This window comes from Erythrolamprus reginae, chromosome 2 (genome assembly GCF_031021105.1).
Source record: "Erythrolamprus reginae isolate rEryReg1 chromosome 2, rEryReg1.hap1, whole genome shotgun sequence".
Lineage (NCBI taxonomy): Eukaryota > Metazoa > Chordata > Lepidosauria > Squamata > Dipsadidae > Erythrolamprus > Erythrolamprus reginae.
Window position 1 is genome coordinate 16406307 of NC_091951.1, and position 23986 is coordinate 16430292.

The 23986-nt window shown below is 42.3% G+C and overlaps 1 protein-coding gene across 1 annotated transcript; it reads left to right on the forward strand.

Moving 5' to 3' along the window:
* The first annotated feature begins 5623 nt into the window (after positions 1 to 5623).
* Positions 5624 to 22726, forward strand: LOC139158330 (vomeronasal type-2 receptor 26-like). The gene is made up of 5 exons (XM_070735635.1): positions 5624 to 5785; positions 6782 to 7615; positions 12589 to 12804; positions 13692 to 13818; positions 21831 to 22726. Exons 1-5 carry the CDS (start codon positions 5624 to 5626, stop codon positions 22724 to 22726), a joined length of 2235 nt encoding a protein of 744 aa, XP_070591736.1.
* Positions 22727 to 23986: the final 1260 nt, after the last annotated feature.

A 23986-nucleotide genomic window follows, 5' to 3' on the forward strand; every position in this document is an offset into this window, starting at 1 on the left:
TTGCTTGCCTGATATGTACCTATCACGTGTATGTCTGTATACAGATGTCTTGTATATAAACCACTGTTTGTAAGACAAACCTCTGTGTACTGTATTTTGCTCCTGGATTGTCAGGCTGTGTACACTCTGACAGGTGTCATGTACCGTATTTTCCGGCGTATAAGACGACTTTTTAACCCCTGAAAATCTTTTCCAAACTGGGGGGTCGTCTTATAGGCCGGATACTGCGCCCATTCCACAGCCGCGGGCGGGAGGAGGCCGGGAGCGGGATTGGGGGGGAGCGGACCCGCGCTCACTTTCGGCTCCGGGGACTGCAGGTGGCTATGGCGCCGAAAGGAAAAACCGCTGCTATTGCTGCTGTCGCTGCCGCCTGAGGCGGCGGCACTTGAATCTGGTGTGGTGGAAAATCTGGAGGCAGGCAAAGATTTTGGGCATTCCCACAGCGCTCGGAGCGGCTAGCGGCCGGATCGCCAGCGCCGCTGTAGCCACCGTTGTGGGAGGAGCCTCAGAAAGAAAATAAGAGAGAACAAGAGAGAGGGAGAGAGGTGATTCTTGAAGCATATGGTAAAAAGCACCCAAATAATAAGAAACACCCCCCCCAGCCCACACCTGTGTTTGAAGAGAATAAAAGAGAAAAAAACCCCAGCCCTCAACTGGTTTTGGAAATGGTTCGAGTGTGTATACACACACACACACACACACGTAAGTAGGGGAGAGAGACAGGGATGGAAAAAGAGGAGAAGTGAGAGGGAGAAGGAATGAGGGAAAAAGGGAGGAAGAGAGAGAAATGAGAAACATGAGAGAGAAAAGGGGGAAAGACAGGAGAAGAACCCAGAAATGAGACAGTGGTATAAATTTGAGGAGGGATGATTGATGATTGACTGTATTTATAAGGGGATGTTACATGGGATTGTATATATGAGGGGGTTATTTGTGTGTGTGTGTGTGTGTGTGTGTGTGTATGTATGTATTTATTTATTAGATTTGTGTAATTTTGGTTGGTGGTGTGCCCCAGGATTTTGTAAATGTAAAAAATGTGCTGCGGCTCAAAAAAGGTTGAAAATCACTGCTCTAGCAGGTGGTAAATCAGCACTCCTTTTAACTGACAAGGGACCCATTTCCCAGACTTTGATCATTTCCCCAGGTATTTTTGTACCTACTTGACCAACATTATTAGTGGTTGCGAAATTGAATGTTAAACTGGATGCATTTATTTCTGCCTGTTTGTATTTGTTCTTATGTTTAACCATTGAAAATGTACTTTTCCTTCAAAAAGAATCATCTTTCCATATTTCTTAGGCAACATTTTAAAATAACTTTAAAAGCTGAGGTCATATTATTCACCCTGCTCTGTATCATAGCACACTGCACAGTACTGAAAATTGGCAGGGTCACTAATTAAACCCGACAAGTTAAAATCTGTTTAAGTGACATTGCAAGAGGATAAAGACAGAAAGTGCGGAAAGAGGAAAAAATGGATGGGCTGTTTGGATTGCCATATCATGATATCACATACAGATTCTCATTCCATAATAGATTCTCACATAGGTGTCAGCATGCTGCATGTTAGACTGAAAGATACCTGCAGAATAGATGGTAGGAGAAAGAAAAATAGCCAGGTTCACCTTTTTGTGTTGACAAATTATGATGAGTTATAATAATAAACTTAATTGTGGTGAGGAGAAATATGAGAGGCAGACAAGACAGATAGACAGAGACATATGGAGAGATAGACAGAAGAGTGCTCCCACTTGGCTCTCTCTCTCTAAATAATTCATTCATAATTTTAACAATAAGATCTTCATCATTAGTAATTAAAATATTGTGTTATCATGTTCAGAAATGATTTTTTTCTCAATGCAAGTACATCATAGACCTAGACTCAGTTTTTGACAGTCAGAAGAGGGGTAGTCTTATACGGCGAGTATATCTCAAATTCTATATTTTAACTGGAAAAGTTAGGGGGTCGTCTTATACGCCCAGTCGTCTTATACGCCGGAAAATACGGTAAATACTACCCAAGAATGAAGAAAGCAAACACTCCAGTCTTAATTCACACTCCTCATAATAGAGGACCATTGGTTGGTTGGTTGGTTGGTTGGTTGGTTGGTTGGTTGGTTGGTGAGTGAGTGAGTGAGTGATGTGATCCTTTATAGACCACCCACTTCCATGGTCCCATGGTAGCTTTTTGGTTTTTTAAAAAAATAGAAAGACATAGAGAAGGAATCCTTCCAGGGGTGGGCTACTGCCTGGACGGGGGGGGGGGGATGCAGTGGGGGAGCAAAAATGGAGCTCCACTCCAGAGCACCCAAAGATGTTGAAAGAAAATGCAGGATGTCCTGCATAAGCCACATCCACAGTGTGGTAGTAAAACTTTAGGTAGCCCTTCACTGAATCCTCCCTAACCCTTTCTCCAAAATTTGCAAGTTACACAACCGTAAGAAAGAACGGAGTATGTTTTAAAATCCTTTAAAGCACCCAAGTATTCAGCAAAAGCAGAAAGGGACTTAAGTAAATAAAATAAAATAAGTGAGAAACATAAAAACGAAATACAAGACAGGTAGATAGATTTTAACACACAATCAAGTTGATGAAATTATAACCAGAACAAAATCAAGGAAATATTTCAAGATAGATAAGTTTAAAAAACCCAATGGTACTCTAGATATAATGGTACGCAATGCTACAAAACATATTAATATTAATGGTTTGTGGGGTTTTTGTCAGTCTATGTGTTATATTTCAATGTTACATAGAGTTAGGTATATGTTTGATCTGTATATATGTATATATTTGGGTTTTTTAAATCATTCTATAAAAATATTTTTTTTAAAAGGGGACTTGAAAAGTACATTTAAAAGAAGGCATCAATTGGATATTGAGTCTACGGAGAGGGGCGGCATACAAATCCAAATAATAATAATAATAATAATAATAATAATAATAATAATAATAATATTCGGCTGGGAGCATACTTTAAATGCAAAGACACTCAGACACTCAAAAATAAAGGAGTCACAAGCCACTGAGATGGTATAATGCAAAAAGTCCTATATGATCACAGAGGCTGGAGGAACTTTGCATTCTATCTCTCCCAGACTACGTTGAATGGGTGAGGATTAAAAATCTATCAGGAAAAGATAGTCCTAAAATTCCTGGGCTCCATGCTATATATCATATTATACCATGGTTTGCTAAACCATGTTTGTTCAGTAGGCCACAATCCACCAAACTGAGAGGTCGCATTTAGTCCCAAGCCAGGACTGAGTTCAAATAATGCTTTCAACTGAAATTGATTTGCCCTTCTTCAAATCATAGTAATTTACTTGTTATATTGCTGAAAAAAATCTCCAGAGATTTCAGAAGATTTGACAGCGAGATCAACACCATACGCTGAAGCTTTGTTGACTCCGCTGGTGGCATTGTGCATAAATGGATCTAGAGAAAGAGAGAGCTGGGGGTCTTTTACAGCACTCAGAAGCAGCGTTCAGTCCCGTTTTTGAGATGTGAAACATGACATGACTATGTTTGTGTTAAAGGTTCTGTCTCAGAAAAAGGCTTTGGGATTGTTGTTTTTTTCCATCTCTTCCTCTAGACTGTTGCTCCTGGCAAGCACAATGCAGGAAGCTCAGTCAAGAATACAAATCATGTTTCTGCTTTTGCTCCTTCTACTTGTACTGCTTTTTTGGCCCCAGGGAGTCTGTGAGATGCTCAAAATCCAATGTCTCCTAACTCAGTATAGGGATGGGATGAATCCACCCAATCATTACAGGCCAGGAGAGTTTTTTATTGGTGGCATAATCTCTGCAACCAGGGCTAAGTTTCCACCATTAAACTTCAACCCAATTCCTTCAACTCAGCCATTTCGGTGAGTGAGCCTTTCAAGCACTGCATTTCAGCCGCCGACTTTTGCTATATTTTGTTCGTGACTCTGAATAGGGCTAGATTATGGATGATAAAAAGGAAGGAAGTGGCGCTTTTTTTTGCTCTTGTAAGATAGATATATTTTTCCTCTGCATAGAAAATAATTATTTATTCAGGAGGACCCAAATCCACTATAATATGAAGGAATTGCACAGAAGGATTTGTTTACTCACTGAATTTCTATATGCCTCTCAGTCCCGTTTTGAATTGATGGCAGTTATCACGATCTTGAGAGCCAGTTTGCAGTAGTGGTAAGACATCAGATGGAAATCAGGAGACAGTGATTCTAGTCCTATCTTACCCACTGTCAATAGCAATAGCATCTAGACATATACCAGTTCACGGTGCTTTACAGCCTACTCTAAGCAGTTTACAGAGTCAGCATATTGCCCCCCAACCATCTGAGTACTCATTTTACTTGATTCAACCTTGACCCAGTCTGAGTTGAATTCCTGACAATAGGCAGAGTTAACATGCAATACTGCATTCTAACCAGAGTGATTTATTTATTTATTTATTAGATTTGTATGCCGCCCCTCTTCATAGACTCTAGGCACAAAGGTGGCTGAACTTGGGGAAGTCATTTTAACTTAGCCTAATGAAGGAGATAAGGGGAAATCACTTTTGAAAAACTGGACAGACAGACAGAGAGACAGACAGATAGATAGACAGACAGATAATCTTAGAATAATTTTAATGTAAGCTAAATCTCTACTCAGGAGACTTCAAAATCTAAATGTAACAGTCATGAATAATATACTAGGTTTGTTAGGTTTGTTAACAGTCCCAGGGTTCACTGTATGTTTTACTTCCATATACAGCACGTTAGTGAATTTGGTGGCGTGAGTGGCCTTTTCCAACTTTATGATTTAATGATTTTGTCTTTAATATAGAAGAACAGACCAAAAATCTTTAAATATTAAGGACGGCAGAAAATCACTTTTTGCCAGAAACTGGAGCTATGGTGCCTTTGAAACTATCTGAAAAAATTTACTGGTGTAGTTCGTTGTTTTTCTTTTGTTTTCTTTTAATACTTTTTTATGAATGTGACAATCCATTTATTGATTGATTGATTGATTGATTGGATTTGTACGCCGCCCCTCTCCGTAGACTCGGGGCGGCTAACAACAGTAATAAAAACAGCATATAACAATCCAATATTAAAGCAGTTAAAACCCTTATTATAAAACCAAACATACATACAGACATACCATGCATAAAATTGTAAAGGCCTAGGGGGAAAGAGTATCTCAGTTCCCCCATGCCTGGCGGCAGAGGTGGGTTTTAAGAAGCTTACGAAAGAGGATCATTTGAGCCTAGGTGGATTAGAAATGTTTTTGTAGATGATTATGTTTGTCCATCATGTTCATAGGAGACCTTGACATCTAACAGATTGTGGGCTGTCCACGATGTGTCCACCGGTGATTGGTAAGACCTACACGGGCATGGAATGTTCTGCCACATGTTGGGCAGACATGTGTGGGCACCATTGTCACACAATTTTTGGAAATAGAGGTTAAATAAAATACTATTTACATGTATTGCATTCTAAATCATTTATATTTCTAGGAAAGCAAAGCCAGAATACTGGAAAGTGTTGTCCTATCTTTTTGCCATCCAGAAGATCAACCAGGATTCCAATCTCTTACCCAACATCACCGTAGGTTACAATGTCTATGAAAATTATTTCAGTCCACGAATGACTTTGGATGCTTTGCTGGCCCTGCTTTCTGATGGGGAAGCCAATGTTCCCAACTACAGTTGTGGAAGGCAGAGAAACACAGTGGCTGTTCTTGAAGGATCTGGGACTGGCATCTCCATCCAGATATCTACCTTGTCTGTCACCTACAAAATCCCACAGGTCTGCCAGTAAGGAAAATTGTAGTTATGCACATTTCAAAAGTCTTCTTTTGAAAATGAAGAACAAAGTTTGATCCTGGATAATAATAGGCATTAAAAATGAAGGTTTCATCACAGTATTTTATTGTCATTGCACCTCGTACAATGAAAATTAAGTACCAACTTCAGTGTACATTACAGAATAGAATAGAATTCTTTATTGGCCAAGTATGATTGGGCACACAAAGAATTTGTCTTTGGTGCCTATGCTCTCAGTGTACATAAAAGAAAAGATATATTTGTCAAGAATCATGAGATACAACACAATGATTGTTATAGGTTACAAATAAGCAATCAGGAAACAATCAATATTATATACTGCTCAAAGAAAAAATAAAGGGAACACTTAAACAACACAATATAACTCCAAGTAAATAAAACTTATGTGAGTAGAATTCAATCTAGTTACTGCTCTTGGATAGAAGCTAGAAATAGCTTCTATCCTATTTTTTCAGCCTATTTGTCTTTGTTTTTATTGTTCTATACAGCCTTCCATGCTGTACAGCTGTTAGATGCTAGCAGTTCAAAAAATAGTTCAGGATATCCAATGGGAGAGGCAGATTAGAGCAAAGAATTCAATAATAATAATAATAATAATAATAATAATAATAATAATAATAATAGTAGTAGTAGTAGTAGTAGTAATAATAATAATAATAATAATAATAATAATAATAATAATAATAATAATAATTCATTAGATTTGTATGCTACTGCTCTCCGCAGACTTACAGACTAATAGGTCCTTCTCATCAAAGTTCTAACCCAGATTGTGAGAACTTTTAAATTTTTTGGAGTTTGATAAATTTTCCACTAAAGAAGCAAATGGAGAAATGATGTGTGAAATGACCCTTCATTTTAAAGAGTGGGCAATGTCTTTATTAAAGCCAGTATTGTTATTTTGAATTTTGAATGTTTGGATTGTCAACTAAAGTGCCATCTTCCCCCACAATTTCAGATCAGTTACAGTTTTGTTTCGCACGTTCTGAATGATAAAAACTATTTTCCTTTCTTCTATCCAATGCTCCCCTCTGAAGGATTCCAATATTCAGGGGTGGTCAAGCTCCTCCTCCATTTCAGGTGGATTTTGGTTGGGCTGCTTGCTCCGGACACCGACCAAGGACAGAAATTTATGAGGACAATGGCTTCCATGCTGCTAAAGAATGACATCTGTCCAGTTTTATCACAAACTTTTTCCAGAGCTGGCAACAAACTCTTCAGTCTTTCTGAAGCCTACAGCAAGTGGAGACAAGTTAATGTCTTCCTTTATGGTGCAGACATGGATACAATAGGCATTGGGATGTTAATTATACACAAAGCTGTGGAGTGTTTTAAGAAACCTGTTACAGGCAAGGTTCTGATGACAACTGTCCTGTGTGACTTACACCTATATTTGATGGAGGTTGCTACTCTCACTGAATTAAGTCTGGACAAGACCGATAACCTCCATAGCGTTTTTTCCTTTCTTATAAAGACAAAGCAAAGAGCAAACTATGCAATGTCTCGTGATTTTTATTCTGCAATGCAAGACTTCTCCGAAAAATCCTTTATGTGTTCTTACCCGAAGGATCTTTTTTCAATGAAACTCTGGAGACAGTGCAGAGAAAGAGAAGAACTGGAGACTCTGCTAGAAGAGACGATGGATCGTATCTTGTCAGTAGACAAATATTTCACTTACAACACAATCTGGGCTGTGGCACAGGCTTTATACACAGTCATTATATCCAGCTCTAAGAGGATACGGAATAAAGATGGTAAAAACACAGAAACTCCAAGGCTGAAGACTTGGCAGGTATTTATTATTATTATTTTTGTGCATGGCTGTCTTGTAGATATGATTCCTTTTAATAATTGTGGGAGTTGAGAAGCTATTCTGAAAAGTCAGTTGATTCTTGATACAAGAGGAAAATTGAATTTAAACATTCTGTTCTTTTTCCCTTTACATTACCACCACTCCTTCAACTGGCAACTAGTTTTCTTTTTAAATTGTTTTTCAATTTAAAATATTTTAATGTCTTTACTCTTGATTTTCTTTTAGCATGTTAAACTTTGAGAGGCTTTCAAGATTACAGTCAGCCACTTGCGGTAAGACAGGCAGGAATCAGCAGCAATTCCAGAAATGCCACTTTATAAGGCATATGAATAGAATCTTGAAAGCTTGACCACATGATTCTCCTTATCTCAGTGTTTGTTCACTACACTGGACATCCCAAAAGTGCTTTTTCAAGAGGCAAGTGGACTTTCTGGTCTTTCTTTTGAAGATGTTTCCCTTTTCATCCAAAAAGCTTCTTCAGCTCTGACTGGATGATGGGGAATGGAAGGATTTCTCCTCCTTGCAGACAGCTGGACATTTGCATCCTTTTAATGAAACAGAATGCAAATTTTTGCTAATAGAGTGTAAATGTTCAGCTGTCTGCAAGGAGTATAAATCCTTTCATTTCCCCATCATCCAGTCAGAGCTGAAGAAGCTTCTTGGATGAGAAGTGAAATGTTTTCAAAAGAAAACCCAAAAAGTCCAGTTGCCTCTTTAAAAGGTACCTTTGGGACAATCATAACCCAGATGATTGAGAATCTCTATAGACAACTATACTGGACATTGCTAAATATTAGAATGTGAATGTTTATGGATTGTCTACAAATGATTTGGGAAATAGCAATAGCCATAGCACTTAGACTTATATATATATATATCCCCATAATACTTTACAGCACTTTCTGGACAGTTTACAATGCCACTGTATCACATATCATTTCCAACCATTTAGATCCTCATTTTACTGACCTTGGAAAGATGGAATAACAGAAGAACAGAATTCAGAATAACATAATTGAAAAGGACCTTGGCAGTGGTGGGATTCCAATAATTTAACAACTAGTTCTCTACCCTAATGGCTGTTGGGTGGGTATGGCTAGGTGGTCATGTGACTGGGTGGGCAAAGCCAACTCAATGTCACTAACATTGGGGGGCACTTTGCCTGGCCTCTCGTTGCCCCTCCCCTCCCAGCCAGTCCTCACCGCATCTTGCATGTTATGGCCAGAGAGGAAGCTTTTTCAAAGTGAGGTTCCACTTGGTACTATCCAATAAGATGAGATTTTGATATCAGAAAACCTGATGTACATTTCCAAGTACTGTTTATCACCATTCTCTGGGTACCGGGAATAATACATGCATTGATGGGAATAAGGAGATCGCTGACCATTTCAATAGCTACTTCTGTTCAGTTTTCTCAAAAGACACCTTACAAAATAATAATAATACTATAGAGGGATATAGCATTGCTTCCAGCTGTACGGATTCAGCTCCAGTGATCTTAGAAGCCGATGTCTTAGAAGAACTTGAAAGATTAAAGATAAATAAGGCAATGGGTCCAGATGGCATCCACCCCAGAGTTCTTAAAGAACTCAGATCTGTCATTGCTACCCCCCTGACTGATTTGTTTAACCAATCCCTGTTAACAGGAGATGTTCCTGAGGATTGGAGAATGGCCAGTGTTGTGCCTATCCACAAGAAGGGCAGTAGAGAAGAAGCTGGTAACTACAGGCCAGTTAGCTTGACATCAGTTGTAGTTAAAATGATGGAGACTCTACTCAAAAAGAGGATAAATCAGCATCTAAAAAACAATAACTTATTGGACCCAAATCAGCATGGCTTTACTGAAGGCAAATCGTGTCAGACTAATCTCATTGAGTTCTTTGACTATGTCACAAAGGTGTTGGATCAAGGTGGTGCCGTGGATATTGCCTATCTGGACTTCAGCAAAGCCTTTGATACGGTTCCACATAAAGAGCTGATAGATAAATTAGTGAAGATTGGACTTAATCCCTGGATAGTTCAGTGGACTTCAAGCTGGCTGAAGCATAGACATCAGAGAGTTATTGTTAATGGCGAGTATTCTGAGCAGAGACAGGTTACAAGCGGTGTACCACAAGGGTCTGTTCTGGGTCCTATTCTTTTTAATATGTTTGTGAGTGACATAGGGGAAGGTTTGGTAGGGAAGGTTTGCCTATTTGCTGATGACTCTAAAGTGTGCAATAGGGTTGATATTCCTGGAGGGGTCTGTAATATGGTAAATGATTTAGCGTTACTAGATAAATGGTCAAAGCAATGGAAACTGCAGTTTAATGTTTCCAAATGTAAAATAATGCACTTGGGGAAAAGGAATCCTAAATCTGAGTATTGCATTGGCAGTTCTGTGTTAGCAAAAACTTCAGAAGAGAAGGATTTAGGGGTAGAGATTTCTGACAGTCTCAAAATGGGTGAGCAGTGTGGTCGGGCGGTAGGAAAGGCAAGTAGGATGCTTGGCTGCATAGCTAGAGGTATAACAAGCAGGAAGAGGGAGATTGTGATCCCCTTATATAGAGCGCTGGTGAGACCACATTTGAAATACTGGAGACCTCACCTACAAAAAGATATTGACAAAATTGAACGGGTCCAAAGACGGGCTACAAGAATGGTGGAAGGTCTTAAGTATAAAACGTATCAGGAAAGACTGAATGAACTCAATCTGTATAGTCTGGAAGACAGAAGGAAAAGGGGGGACATGATCGAAACATTTAAATATGTTAAAGGGTTAAATAGGGTTCAGGAGGGAAGTGTTTTTAACAGGAAAGTGAACACAAGAACCAGGGGACACAATCTGAAGTTAGTTGGGGGAAAGATCAAAGGCAACATGAGAAAATATTATTTTACTGAAAGAGTAGTAGATCCTTGGAACAAACTTCCAGCAGACGTGGTTGGGAAATCCACAGTAACTGAATTTAAACATGCCTGGGATAAACATATATCCATTGTAAGATAAAATACAGGAAATAGTAAAAGGGCAGACTAGATGGACCATGAGGTCTTTTTCTGCCGTCGGTCTTCTATGTTTCTATGTTTCTAAGACTGCATGGAGAGATTTATACAGAATAATAGAATTGGAAGGGACCTGGGAAATCTTTTAGTCCAACCTCCTGCTCAAGCAGAAAAGCCTATAACATTTAGACAAATGGTTGCCCAATCTCTTCTTAAAAGGAAGGCTGAGTTAACCTTGAACTCCATCCGGATTAAATTTAACAGATTAACAGAGTTGGAAAGGATCTTGTAGGTCATCTAGTTCTAGTCCAACCCCCTCCTCAAGCAGGAGATTCTACACAATTTCTGACAAAGGGCAGTCCAATCTTCTCTTGAAAGTCTCAGGTGATGAATCTCCCACAACTTCCGAAGGCAAGCTGTTCCATTGTTCAGTTTCCATCCATTATTGCTTGCCTGGCCTTCAGGTGCCTTGGAAAATAGCTTGACCTGCTCCTCTCTGTGGCAGCCTGTCAAATATTGGAACATTGCTATCAAGTCTCTCCTGGTCATTCTGTTTGCTAGACTAGCCATGTCCAGTTCCTGTAACTGTTCTTCATATGTTTTAGTTTTCTGTCCCCTAATCATCCTGGTTGCCCTTCTCTGCACACTGTAGTTATTCAACAGTAAGTATCTTTTCTTGGATAACTAGCTGAGCCTTAGAAATACCTCCTTTGACTCAGGTCTCATACACATGTCCCACATGCTGCAGTCCCCTGATCATCCTGGTTGCTCTCATCTTCACTGTTTCCACAGTCTCAACATATTTTTATAGTGTGGTGGCCAAAACTGGATGAAGTACTCTAGGTGCTTCTCTCCCTCCTTCTCTCACTTCTTTCTAGCTCTCCTTTCCTTAGAAACATAGAAACATAAAAGACTGATGGAAGAAAAAGACCTCTTGATCCATCTAGTCTGCCCTTATACTATTTTCTGTATTTTATCTTAGGATGGATATGTTTATCCCAGGCATGTTTAAATTCAATTACTGTGGATTTATCAACCACGTCTGCTGGAAGTTTGTTCCAAGGATCTACTACTCTTTCAGTGAAATAATATTTTCTCACGTTGCTTTTGATCTTTCCCCCAACTAATTTCAGATTGTGTCCCCTTGTTCTTGTGTTCACTTTCCTATTAAAAACACTTCCCTCCTGAACCTTATTTAACCCTTTAACATATTTAAATGTTTCGATCATGTCCCCCCTTTTCCTTCTGTCCTCCAGACTATACAGATTGAGTTCATTAAGTCTTTCCTGATATGATTTCCTTGCTCATTCCACCCCTCTCTTCCCCCTTCCCAACTCTTTTAACTCTTTGAGAAGATTCTGTGTGCTCAACTGTCTTGGGGGCCTTGAGGGGGCTTCCCTCTATCTTTCACCCCCCTCTCCCTTTTTTTCTTTTTATTCCACAGACTTTGCCGGGGACTTTCAGGCTCTGGGCAGAGTTTGCTTGAAATACTGCATTCTAGCCACTGTGCCAGGAGGGTTCCTTCAGAAATAAATCTGAAACTTTTACTTTGTATTTCAGTTTACTCACAGCACAAACTTGTTTGTCTGCCTGCCTGCCTGCCTGCCTGCCTGCCTGCCTGCCTGCCTGCCTGCCTGCCTGCCTGCCTGCCTGCCTGCCTGCCTGCCTGCCTGCCTGCCTGCCTGCCTATCTATCTATCTATCTATCTATCTATCTATCTATCTATCTATCTATCTATCTATCTATCTATCTATCTATCGGATTTGTATGCCGCCCCTCTCCGTAGACTCGGGGCGGCTAACAACAATGATAAAAACAGAATCCAATACTAAAACAGCTAAAAACCCTTGTTATAAAACCAATCATACATACAAACATACCATACATAAATTGTAGAAGTTAAGGGGTCTTACTGTAGTTTTTTTTTTTACAAGTCCTGTTTAAACTTACTTATTTTGTTTTCCACCCAGCTTCATTCTTCCCTTCAAAATTCGCAATTCTACAATCATTCCATAGAAGGGGTGCATCTGAATGAAAATGGGGAACTGATAGCAGACCTGGACATTGTGAATTGGGCAATTTTCTCCAATATATCTGTAAGCAAAGTGAAATGTGGGCATCTAGAAAAACAGGGATCCCCGGATTTCAACTTTACAATCAACCAGAAATCTATTGAAGAGATGGAAGTGCTGAACAAGGTGGGGAAAAGACAACCTTTCACTCTTCCTGAAGCTCTTATCAAGAGAATTGCAGTGTTTGGGCAGCGATAGGTTTGAGATGTCACTTCAGTTCTCTAAGAAAGGCAGCAGCTTATTTAGTTAGATAGTCAGATGTCCAAAAATAATTGTGTCCTTCATTATTCAAGGCAGTGGTGAAATGTACTTTACCTTTCCTACCGGTTCAGAAGTGCAAACTTCCTGAATGTATGTTTCGAGCATGCCACTGTTGTGTATGCTCTTTCACCTGCTGCGCATGCACAGAGGGTTAAAAACAAGAAAATGGTGATGTTGAGGTGGGTGTGCGGAGCTTTGCACTTTCTCCAAACCCTCGGTGGTTGCCGCTACACCCGAACAGTAGCATTTCATCCCGATTCAAGAAAATACAACTGGTTTTCCCCTTTCCCTAATATTGGTTGTTTTATTGTTATTGTGAGCCATCCAAAGTTATGAATAATAAGGTGAAAGGCTATATAAGTTGGAAGGAAGGGAGGGAGGGAGGGAGGGAGGGAGGGAAGAAGGAAAGAAGGAGAAACAAATAACTTTACTCCCAGAGAAAGTGATGTAGACTTGATCCATGGGAGCAACATAATTGATTTCACAAACTAGATAATTCGTCTGACCTGCTTTTAAGTAGGTTAAAAATTAAATTTAGATCTTAAACCAAAAAATGTTAGTGTATAACTATTGAAGAGGGAGATAAAGAAGAAAGCAACATTCAGCCAATTCAATTTGATGAGTCCCCCAAAAATGCTAGGTAGCAAAACTAAAACTAGACATTTCAAACCCCCTGCTCTTTTTGCCCCCATTCTTGATGTTAATTCATGACTTGTTTTCTGGATGTTGTTTCTGTTTAGCCTCTGCCTCCTTCCAGGTGTGTAGAAAGCTGCCATCCTGGATTCATGAAGTTGGCTCGGGAAGGAATGCCCATCTGCTGCTATGACTGTCATTCTTGTGCAGAAGGAACTATCTCCACCACGGAAGGTGGGTGGCATCGGAGGAAGAAGGGCTGACATTTGAGAACAGCATTGTTCTATAAAAAGGCATTTTGATAGGCTTTTTAAATATATTTCTTTATATTATGTCAGGGGTCGACAAAGTTGTTCAGAATCTAGGAGCCAGCCAAAAAATTTAGGAGCCAGAATTTTTTTTAAGCAAACTTGGTTTTTTGCCGAGTCTCCACCTGACATCGCTTTCACCCCCTCTGTCTCCTCCTTCCTCTCTCATCTCTTTCCTTCCTCTCCCTCCCTTTCTCTCTTTCCTTTCTCTCCCTTTCTGTCTATCCTTTCTATCTCTCACCCCTTCTCCCTCTTTCATTCCCTTTCTCTCCCTCCCTTTCTCTCTCATTCCTTTCTCTCCCTCTTTCCTTCCTATCTCTCTTTCTTTTTCTCCCTCCTTCATATCTTCTTTCTCTCCCCCTTCCTCCCTCTTTCCTTTCTCCCCCTCCCTTTCTCTTCCTTTTTCTCTATCCTTTCTACTTCTTACTCTTTCTTTCTCTCCCTCCTTCATTCAATTTTCTCTCCCTCCCTTTCTCTCCCTTTCTCTCTCTTTCCTTTCTCTCCCTCCCTTTCTCTTCCTTTTTCTCTATCCTTTCTACTTCTTACTCTTTCTTTCTCTCCCTCCTTCATTCAATTTTCTCTCCCCCCCTTCCTCCCTCTTTCCTTTCTCTCCCTCCCTTTCTCTTCCTTTTTCTCTATCCTTTCTACTTCTTACTCTTTCTTTCTCTCCCTCCTTCATTCAATTTTCTCTCCCCCCCTTCCTCCCTCTTTCCTTTCTCCCCCTCCCTTTCTCTTCCTTTTTCTCTATCCTTTCTGCTTCTTACTCTTTCTTTCTCTCCCTCCTTCATTCAATTTTCTCTCCCTCCCTTACTCTCTCTTTCCTTTCTCTCCCTCCCTTGTTCTCCCCTGGGGCTGCCTGTGCCTGCCCTGCACCACCCAACACGGACGGACAGCCCCCGGTCGTCGGTTCGTCGCCCCCCACCCCCCCACGGAGGGAGATCAGGCTGGCGAGGGCGGTAGAACTACGTCACCAGCCACTGGAGGGAGATCGGGCTGGCGGGGGCGGCGAATCCACCTCCCCAGCCGCGCGGAGGGAAATCCGGTAGGCGGGCGGGTGGCCGCGGCTCCCTGCGCGCCCCTGGAAAAGCGTACAGGGAACGGTGCCCGGGGCCGCTTTAGCCGCCCCCCGCTCCCCCCGCCATCTCCCCGCGACTGCCTGTGCCGCTGCAGCCGCGGCCCCCCCCCGCTCCCACCGCCAGTGCCCTCCCGCCGGGCCCCAAAGGACACTTGCCGATGACGACAGGGAACCTTCAGCTGGGCGGGCGCTGCCGTGCCGGTGCCTCCGACCTCCCGGTTCCTGCTCGATGCCGCGGTTTCTGGCGCTCTCCTGCTGGGCTCCAAAGAAGGAAGGCGGGAAAAAGGCGCGAAGAATGGAGCTCTCCTTCCTGCCTGCCTTCTTTGGGACCCAGCAGGAGAGCGCCAGAAACCCCGGCATCGGGCAGGAGCGGAGAGGTCAGAGGCACCGCAGCGCCCTGCCCAGGCGGCACACCGGTTGGGAAACGCTGACATACAGTACAGCAGGCAACATTTTCTAGGCGCCAGACAACATTTTCTAGGCGCCACTGGCGACCAGGCGCCTGGGTTTGTCGAACCTTGTATTATGTACATTTATGTTCAAGTTATTTTTGAAGCTAAACTGAAATAAAGATTAGGACAAGTATTATGAGAGAGATTTAGTCAAGAAAAACAAAATGCACAGGCATAGTATACCATATTTTCCGGTGTATAAGACATACCGTATATACTCGGGTATAAGTCGAGTTTTTTAGCCCAAAAAATGGGCTGAAAAACCCGACCTCGACTTATACTCGGGTGACTCACAAGTCACCACAAGAGGGCGCAAGCGGCTTAGGGAAAGACAGCCGTCTGCCTTTGCTTCAGCTTGAAAGAAGCGGCAACTGCCCGGTTAAGAAGCAAGAATCCACCCCCTAGCCAAACGGCTTTTTTCCTGTTGAGCGCGGCGTTCGAGCGCTAAACAGGAAAAAAGCCGTTTGGCTAGGGAGTGGATTCTTGCTTTTAACCGGGCAGTTGCCGCTTCTTTCAAGCTGAAGCAAAGGCAGACGGCTGTCTTTCCCTAAGCTGCTTCCTGGAGACCGCTAAGGATATCGCTCTGGGAGAGGGGGCAACTGCCCGGTTAAAGCAAGAATCCACCCCCTAGCCAAACGGCTTTTTTCCTGTTTAGCGAGGCGTTCGAGCGCTAAACAGGAAAAAAGCCATTTGGCTAGGGGGTGGATTCTTGCTTTAACCGGGCAGTTGCCCCCTCTCCCAAAGCGATGTTCCAAAGCGGTCTCCGGGAAGCGACCGAGGGAAAGGCAGTCGTCTGCCTTTCCTTCAGCTCTAAAGAAGCGGAAACTGCCCTGCCTTCCCCCAGCCAGTTAACCGAGCGCTTCAAGTTAACCGGCTGGGGGAAGGCGGGGCATTTGCCTCCTCTTTCGAGCTGAAGGAAAAGCAGACGACTGCCTTTCCCTCGGTCGCTTCCCGGAGACCACTTTGGAACATTGCTTTGGTTGCTCCTGCCTCTCCTGCAGTGGAGAGAAGCGGCAAATGGCCAGCCCTTCCCCCAGCCGCTTAGCCGAGCGCTTTGGGAAGGTGCCGCCTGTCTTCGCTGTAGGAAAGGCAGGCGCATCCAAAGCATGCGGGGAAGCGACTGGGGGAAGGGCTGGCCATTTGCCGCTTCTCTCCGCTGCAGGAGAGGCTGGAGCAACCAAAGCAATGTTCCAAAGCGGTCTCCAGGAAGCGAACGAGGGAAAGGCAGTCGTCTGCTTTTCCTTCAGCTCGAAAGAGGAGGCGAAGACAGGCGAAGACAGGCGGCACCTTCCCAAAGCGCTCAGCTAAGCGGCTGGGGGAAGGGCTGGCCATTTACTGCCTCTCTCTGCTTTGGGACATTGCTTTGGTTGCACCTGCCTCTCCTGCAGCGGAGAGAAGCGGCAAATGGCCAGCCCTTCCCCCAGCCGCTTAGCCGAGCGCTTTGGGAAGGTGCCGCCTGTTTTTTTCTGTAGGAAAGGCAGGCGCATCCGAAGCGTGCGGGGAAGCGGCTGGGGGAAGGGCTGGCCATTTGCCGCTTCTCTCCGCTGCAGGAGAGGCTGGAGCAACCAAAGCAATGTTCCAAAGCGGTCTCCAGGAAGCGACCGAGGGAAAGGCAGTCATCTGCTTTTCCTTCAGCTCGAAAGAGGAGGCGAAGACAGGCAAAGACAGGCGGCACCTTCCCAAAGCGCTCGGCTAAGCAGCTGGGGGAAGGCAGGGCAGTTGCCGCTTCTTTAGAGCTGAAGGAAAGGCAGACGACTGCCTTTCCCTCGGTCGCTTCCCGGAGACCGCTTTGGAACATCGCTTTGGGAGAGGAGGCAACTGCTCCCGGTTAAGAAGCAAGAATCCACCCCCTAGCCAAACAGCTTTTTTCCTGTTTAGCGCTCGAATGCCACGCTAAACAGGAAAAAAGCCATTTGGCTTGGGGGGTGGATTCTTGCTTCTGTCTTCTCAATACCCCCCCACCCCACCTCTCGGGAAGAGAGCGACAGGAAAGGACGCGGTTTTCTTCTGCCGGGTCGAGGACAAAGCGGGTGTTGAGGGCGGCGGGCGAACAATTTGTCAGTGGCGAGAGAAACATTTCAGCGGGGAGAAAACCCCAAGCTGAGAGTGCCTTTTAAAATCACTCTCCTCTCAGCCTCGAAGTGGGGTTTTCGGAGTGGGGAGGCAAAAACGCTCAGAATGTCACCACCGAGGCATTTTTCCAAGGGGCGGGGGTCCCTAAACTTTCCTTTAACCCCAGCGACACAAAGATGGGAATGCATGGTCCTCGCCAGCCACTCATCTGCGGGGGCTGCCCCGCGCCAAGGCAGAATTAAATTCAACGACCAAAATATTATATTTTTAAAAAACATACTTTTTTGACAGTTTGTTTACCTTTTAAGACATCTGTCTGGCTGTGCCTAATGTCAACAATATAAAGTTTTGCCAGGTGAAAAATCTTTTGCCAGATTAGCTATGGATCCCACTGAAGAAATTTTAAAGAATACTCAAAATGATTCTTCATTTGCTTTGTAACCTTAAATAAAAAAACAATACAGTATTGACTCTGTAATTTACCCGGGGAGGGGAGAGGAGGGGGGCACAGACAGACAGGAAAGGAAGACAGACAGAAAGACAGACAGACAGACAGAGACCTATGACCACAATTGAGCTCAAAATTTGTTGTTAAGCAAAAGCATTGTTAAGTGAGAATCACCACATTTTACTCAATCCATGACATTTCCTAGCTCTAACAGTGATGTGCAAGCTAGGGAAGTACCGGTACATCTGAAGACATGTGTAATGTTCTGGTTATGGTTAACTGTGTGGCAGAAAGTGGACTCTGGGTTTGTTTTTCCTATTACAGTAAGTGAGGTTGAATGTACCATATATAATTTTACAAGAGCTCTCTTTCTTTCTCTGTACATACACATATAGTTTATATAGAAGATAATGTACAGTATATTTTTGTGTGCCTGTGTGTAATATTTATTTACACATATGGCATGTATACATAGAATTAAGTATATTTTGGATGTTCAGTAATAGTAAATATAGAGGGAAATTGTATCTCTTTGAGACAAGGAGAGGTCAAGTATCCTAACCCTAACCCAAACCAGCAGGAGCAGGGGATTGAGGTAAGTACCTAGGTACTTGCATTTTTTTTGCCTATACCTGCCTTGGGGGGATATATACCTGTTTACCCTCTTTTAAACTTACAGAGCTAGTTTACTGGCTTTCTTTGAAATAAATATTCTAAAACATTTAATCTACTGATGCCTCAATTGATGTAATTTTATTGGTTTCCATTTTTATAAGTTACCAGTAGCCGCTGCAATTTCCACCCTCGACTTATACAGGGGTTTATAAATTTTCCCAGTTTTTGTGGCAAAAGTAGGCGCCTCGACTTATAGTCAGAGCGACTTATACTCGAGTATATACAGTACCTTTTTCCTCCCCCAAATAGGCTGATAATTAGGGTGCGTCTTATATACTGAATATAGCTTTTCCCCCCAGCCATAACTAGCTGCTAACGATCTTCCCAGCTCTTACCTTATTTATTTATTTATTTTATTTATTTATTAGATTTGTATGCCGCCCCTCTCCGTAGACTTGGGGCAGCTCACAGCAACAATAAAACAATGTACAAAAATCTAATAATTTAAAAAACACTAAAAAAACCATTATTAATTATCTTGCAGCCTCTTTCATTGTTTCTCTGTGAATAATGTTTTCCAAGCCCTAAGTCTTTGCAGGGTTTGTTTCATTACTCTAACTTACTCTGAGTAAGTTTTTTTCTAGCCCTAACCGGGTGCTAAGGATGTTCCCAGCTCTTACCATTTGCAAGCTCTTTCATTGTTAATTTCTGCCAAGAATGTATTCCAAACCCTGCCTTTGATTTTTTTTTCATTCTCTGTTTGCTCCAGATATTTCTTTCCAGCCCTAACCAGGTGCTATTAACGTACCCAAGTTCTTTCATTGTTACTCTCTGTGAAGAATGTTTTCAAGCCCTAAATCTTTGTAGGGTTTGTTTCATTACTCTAACTTGCTCTGAGTAAGTTTCTTTCCACTCTTTCACTGTTACTCTCTACAAAGAAGAATGTTTTCCAAGCCCTAAATCTTTGCAGAGTTTTTTCCATTGCTCTATTTGCAATGTAAGGAAGCTCTGAGGAAGGTATCAGCTGGGGTGTGAGTTAAGATGGGGATGGCTAGCTTTCTACCTGGTTCTTTTCTTTTTAAGAGAGAGAGAGAGAGAAGAGGGGGTGGGCGAATAACAAGCTTCTCTAGAGAAAGAAATGTGTATCTCCCATCAATTGCAATGTAAAGACAGAAAGAAAAACAGAATTACACTGCAATTGATGGGAGATATACATTTCTTTCTCTAGAGAAGTTGGTTATTTGCCCGCCCCTTCTCTCTCTCTCTCTCTCTCTCTCTCTCTCTCTCTCTCTCTCTCTTTAAAAGAAAAGAACCTGATTGAAAGCTAGTCGCCCCCAGCCGAACTCACACTACAGTTGATCCCAGGTGCATAGCCTTAGACTTTCCTCAGTTGGGTTTGGCTTCCCGCTCCTGGATGCTATGTCTTCAGAGCTTGGAGCTGTCATGCAGTTGCAGAGTGATGCCAGCTCTAAGTCCAGCTAGAGCAGAAGGAGGTGTGAATCTGAACCGTGGGGTGGATGGATATGGGTGGGGGAGAAAACCAGGAGGAGAGCCGAGTCTGGCATGACTGATGAAGGACTTCTGGGAGTTGAAGTCCACAAGTCTTAAAGCTGTCAAGTTTGAAGACACCTGAGTTAGAGGTTAGGAGTGCAAGGGTCTTCAAACCTGGCAATTTTTAGGCTTGTGGGCTTCAACTCCCATTTCTGAGCTAGCATGACTGGTGGAGGAATTCTGGGAATTGAAATCCACAAGTCTTGAAGCTGTCAAGTTTGAAGTTTGTAAAAAGTGTACATGGTTTGTAAAAGTATACATGGTTGTAAAAGGTATTCTGCTACACTAGTATTTTATTAAACGATATAACACTACACCATTTGGTTCAGAATGCCCTTTTCCTTGTTTTCCTCCTCTAAAATCTAGGTGTGTCTTATACATCGGTGCGTTTTATACACTGAAAAATACGGTATGTGGTTCCTTGCTCAACAGTAGTAACTGTGAGAGGGATCTTGGAGTCCTAGTGGACAACCATTTAAATATGAGTGAGCAGTGTGCAGCAGCTGCCAAAAAAGAAAACACAGTTCTAAGTTGCATTAACAGAGGGATAGAATCAAGATCACATGAAGTCTTGATACCACTTTATAATGTCTTGGTAAGGCCACACTGGGAATACTGCATCCAGATTTAGTCACCATGATGTAAAAAAAGATGTGAAGTCTCTAGAAAGAGTGCAGAGAAGAGCAACAAAGATGATTAGGGGACTGGAGACTAAAACATATGAAGAACAGTTGCAGGAACTAGGTACAGTATGTTTAGTCTAATGAAAAGAAGAACTAGGGGAGACATGATAGCAGTGTTCCAATATCTCAGGGGTTGCCACAATGAAAAGGGAGTCAAACTGTTCTTCAAAGCATCTGCGTATTCTATAGCATATTCTATTCTATTCCAATGTTCCCTCTAATTTTTTTCCGGTGTGGGCGGAAAAGTATAGTGTCTGAGCGGCAGTCCCCTTGGAGAGCATTTGGATGCTATTATTAATATAGAACCGTGATGGCGAACCTATGGCATGCCTGCCCAAGGTGGCACAGAAAGCAATGTCACCCAGCACATGCGGCCTTGCCTATTTGTCTTCTGGGTTTTGGGCATGTATGTGCATGAAATGATCAGCTGTCCTTCACATGCATGGCAGTGCCAAAACCTGTTGTGTGCATACACATCGGTCAGCTATTCCAGAGCATGATCCTTTTGTGCATGTCGCAGTACCAAATCATGGTCTGCACATGTGCGCCAGCTAGCTGATCATCATTCACGCATGTGTGCTAGAATCTGCCCTCCTTGCCTTTCGCAAACTCCTTAAAACCCACCTCTGTCGCCAGGCATGGGGAAATTGATTCCCCTAGGCCGTTTCCGCTTTACGTATGGCTTGTATGAGATGTATTGTTGTTTTTTATATTAAGGGTTTTAAATTGTTTTAACCATTGGATTTGTACAGTAAGATTATCTATTTACTTTCAAAAAGTTCAGCACTGGCTTGATACAATGATTCCTTCCTCCATCACTTTCTCCTTCCCTACAAGTTCATGAATTAAAAGATGATATTAAAAGTAAACAACGAAAAGAAAAAGAAAATTTAAAAAATGAAGAGGAAATTATTGTTTCTCTTCCAACTGGAGTAATTTCATCCACACAGAATCAGCAATTTCAATAATTTGACTCAATCAATTGATTTGATTAAAGTACATACCATACTTAATGGTAAATCTTACTCTTGTTCTTTTCAGATGCACAAAAATGCACCAAATGTCTAGAAGATCAATATCCAAACATCAGACAAGTTCACTGTATTCCCAAGACCAATAGCTACCTTTCTTATAACGAAACTCTGGCAATCATCCTGGCTTCTATTGCCTTATTCATGTTTTTAATCACAGGCGTTGTTTTGGGAATCTTCATTAAATTTCTGGAAACTCCAATTATCAAAGCCAACAATCGGGACCTCTCCTATATCCTCCTCATCTCCATCCTGCTTTCGTTTTTGACCTCCCTCCTCTTCATTGGTCGGCCAAACAAACAAACCTGCCTTCTCCGACAAACAGCCTTCAGCATCATCTTCTCAGTTGCCATTTCTTCCATTTTGGCCAAAACTATCACAGTTGTGTTAGCCTTCTTAGCAGCTAAACCAGGGAATAATATTCAGAGGTGGCTGGGGAAAAGCTTGGCTAATGCTATCATCTTTTCTTGCTCTGGTGTCCAAGTTGTCATCTGCAGCCTCTGGTTGGGTACTTCTCCCCCATTCCCTGACTCTGACATGTATTCCCAGTATGGAAAGATTGTTTTGCAATGTAATGAAGGGTCTGTTACCATGTTTTACTCTGCCCTTGGTTACATGGGCTTTCTGGCTACTATCTGCTTTATGCTGGCTTTCCTGGCTAGGAATCTCCCTGGTGCCTTCAATGAAACCAAGCTGATCTCCTTCAGCATGCTGGTCTTCTGCAGTGTCTGGATATCCTTTGTGCCGGCCTACCTGAGCACCAAAGGGAAGTACATGGTAGCAGTGCAAGTCTTCTCCATTGTGGCCTCCAGTATTGGGCTGTTGGGCTGCATCTTCATCCCGAAGTGCTACATTGTTTTTTTAAGACCTGATCTGAATACTAAAAAACATGTGATGTCAAAATAAAATAGAAATTGACTTCCAGCAGTGATGCATGCTGGTGCAGAATAAGTTAGTGGGGCTCCATTCGGTTTGCATTAATTTTCATGATTCCTGTGGTTTTGGGGTAAGGTTTGCTCCTGGAGGGAGTGCCAGTGAAGAGGGTGCAGATTTAAGGGAGAATCGGCATTGATTGCTTACCTGAACACTTCTTCTCGTACACTGAGCGGGTACAGCAGTCAATTGGGTTGCTCACTGTCCAATCCACATAGGACCAAGCCTGCCTTTAAAAAGATTGCTGGATTCGCCCCTTCCCCAGAATTCGCGAATCTGTAGACTTAGGCTCGAAAAGTGGTGGCTCAAATAGTGCTCTACTCTCATAGATAAGAAAGGAAGGAAAAAGGCACAACCATAGTCAGTAGTACATAGGGAGGGAAATGACTGCAGTACCCACTCAGCGTACGAGAAGAGGCGTTCAGAAAGATACAGCCTGTCAACGTCACTGCCGGGGTGTAGTGCATGATGGATCGTCATTAATCTCCTGGCTTATAATGAATCTGTGGGTCTACTTCTCCCTGTTCCAGTGTCAGGAGGCATTTGGCTTTGAGAATCCCACCAACTTGTGGAGGCCACAAAAGCAGCACTAACAGAAGCCCCAGCAGCATAACTTGTGTTCCTGATAGAACCTCCTTTGCAGCATCTACTTTTGAATAAAGAATTAGATGAAACATATAAGAAATCAAAACCTTTTCCAAGATAGTGGTTTGAGTCTAGACACAGTCCAGTTATGGGATAGAAACACAGCCATCTCTTGACTTAAAACTAATTCACTTCCTGTCTCTAGAATCATTTATCCATCTATCATTTCTGAATGATATTTGAATCTGATGTTGACATCATAACATTTCTGACATGTTTTCTGACAGTTTCAAAAACTTCTCTAGGGAGTTCAGACAAAATCAACAAATAAATGACTATGATTTGGATAATGGCACGGTAGAGAGCCTTCATCTCGCTGATTAGTGAATTTATCAAGAAGCAGGTGCCTAAAGGAGAAACTCACAGATGCCCTTCCAAACTTGGAAAATGTGCCAGTGAGGGATACTGGATTATTTTTTTGGTAAATCCATAATAACTTTTAGGAATGCCATAAATAGCGGCATGTTTAACTTTGATTTTATTAGACTTTTTAAAAGGAATTTGCTGATAGATTTCTGGAAGTCTTCTAGTACTTCCCCCCACTCTCACTCCCCCCCCCCATTCAAACAGGATACCCTATACCCGTGA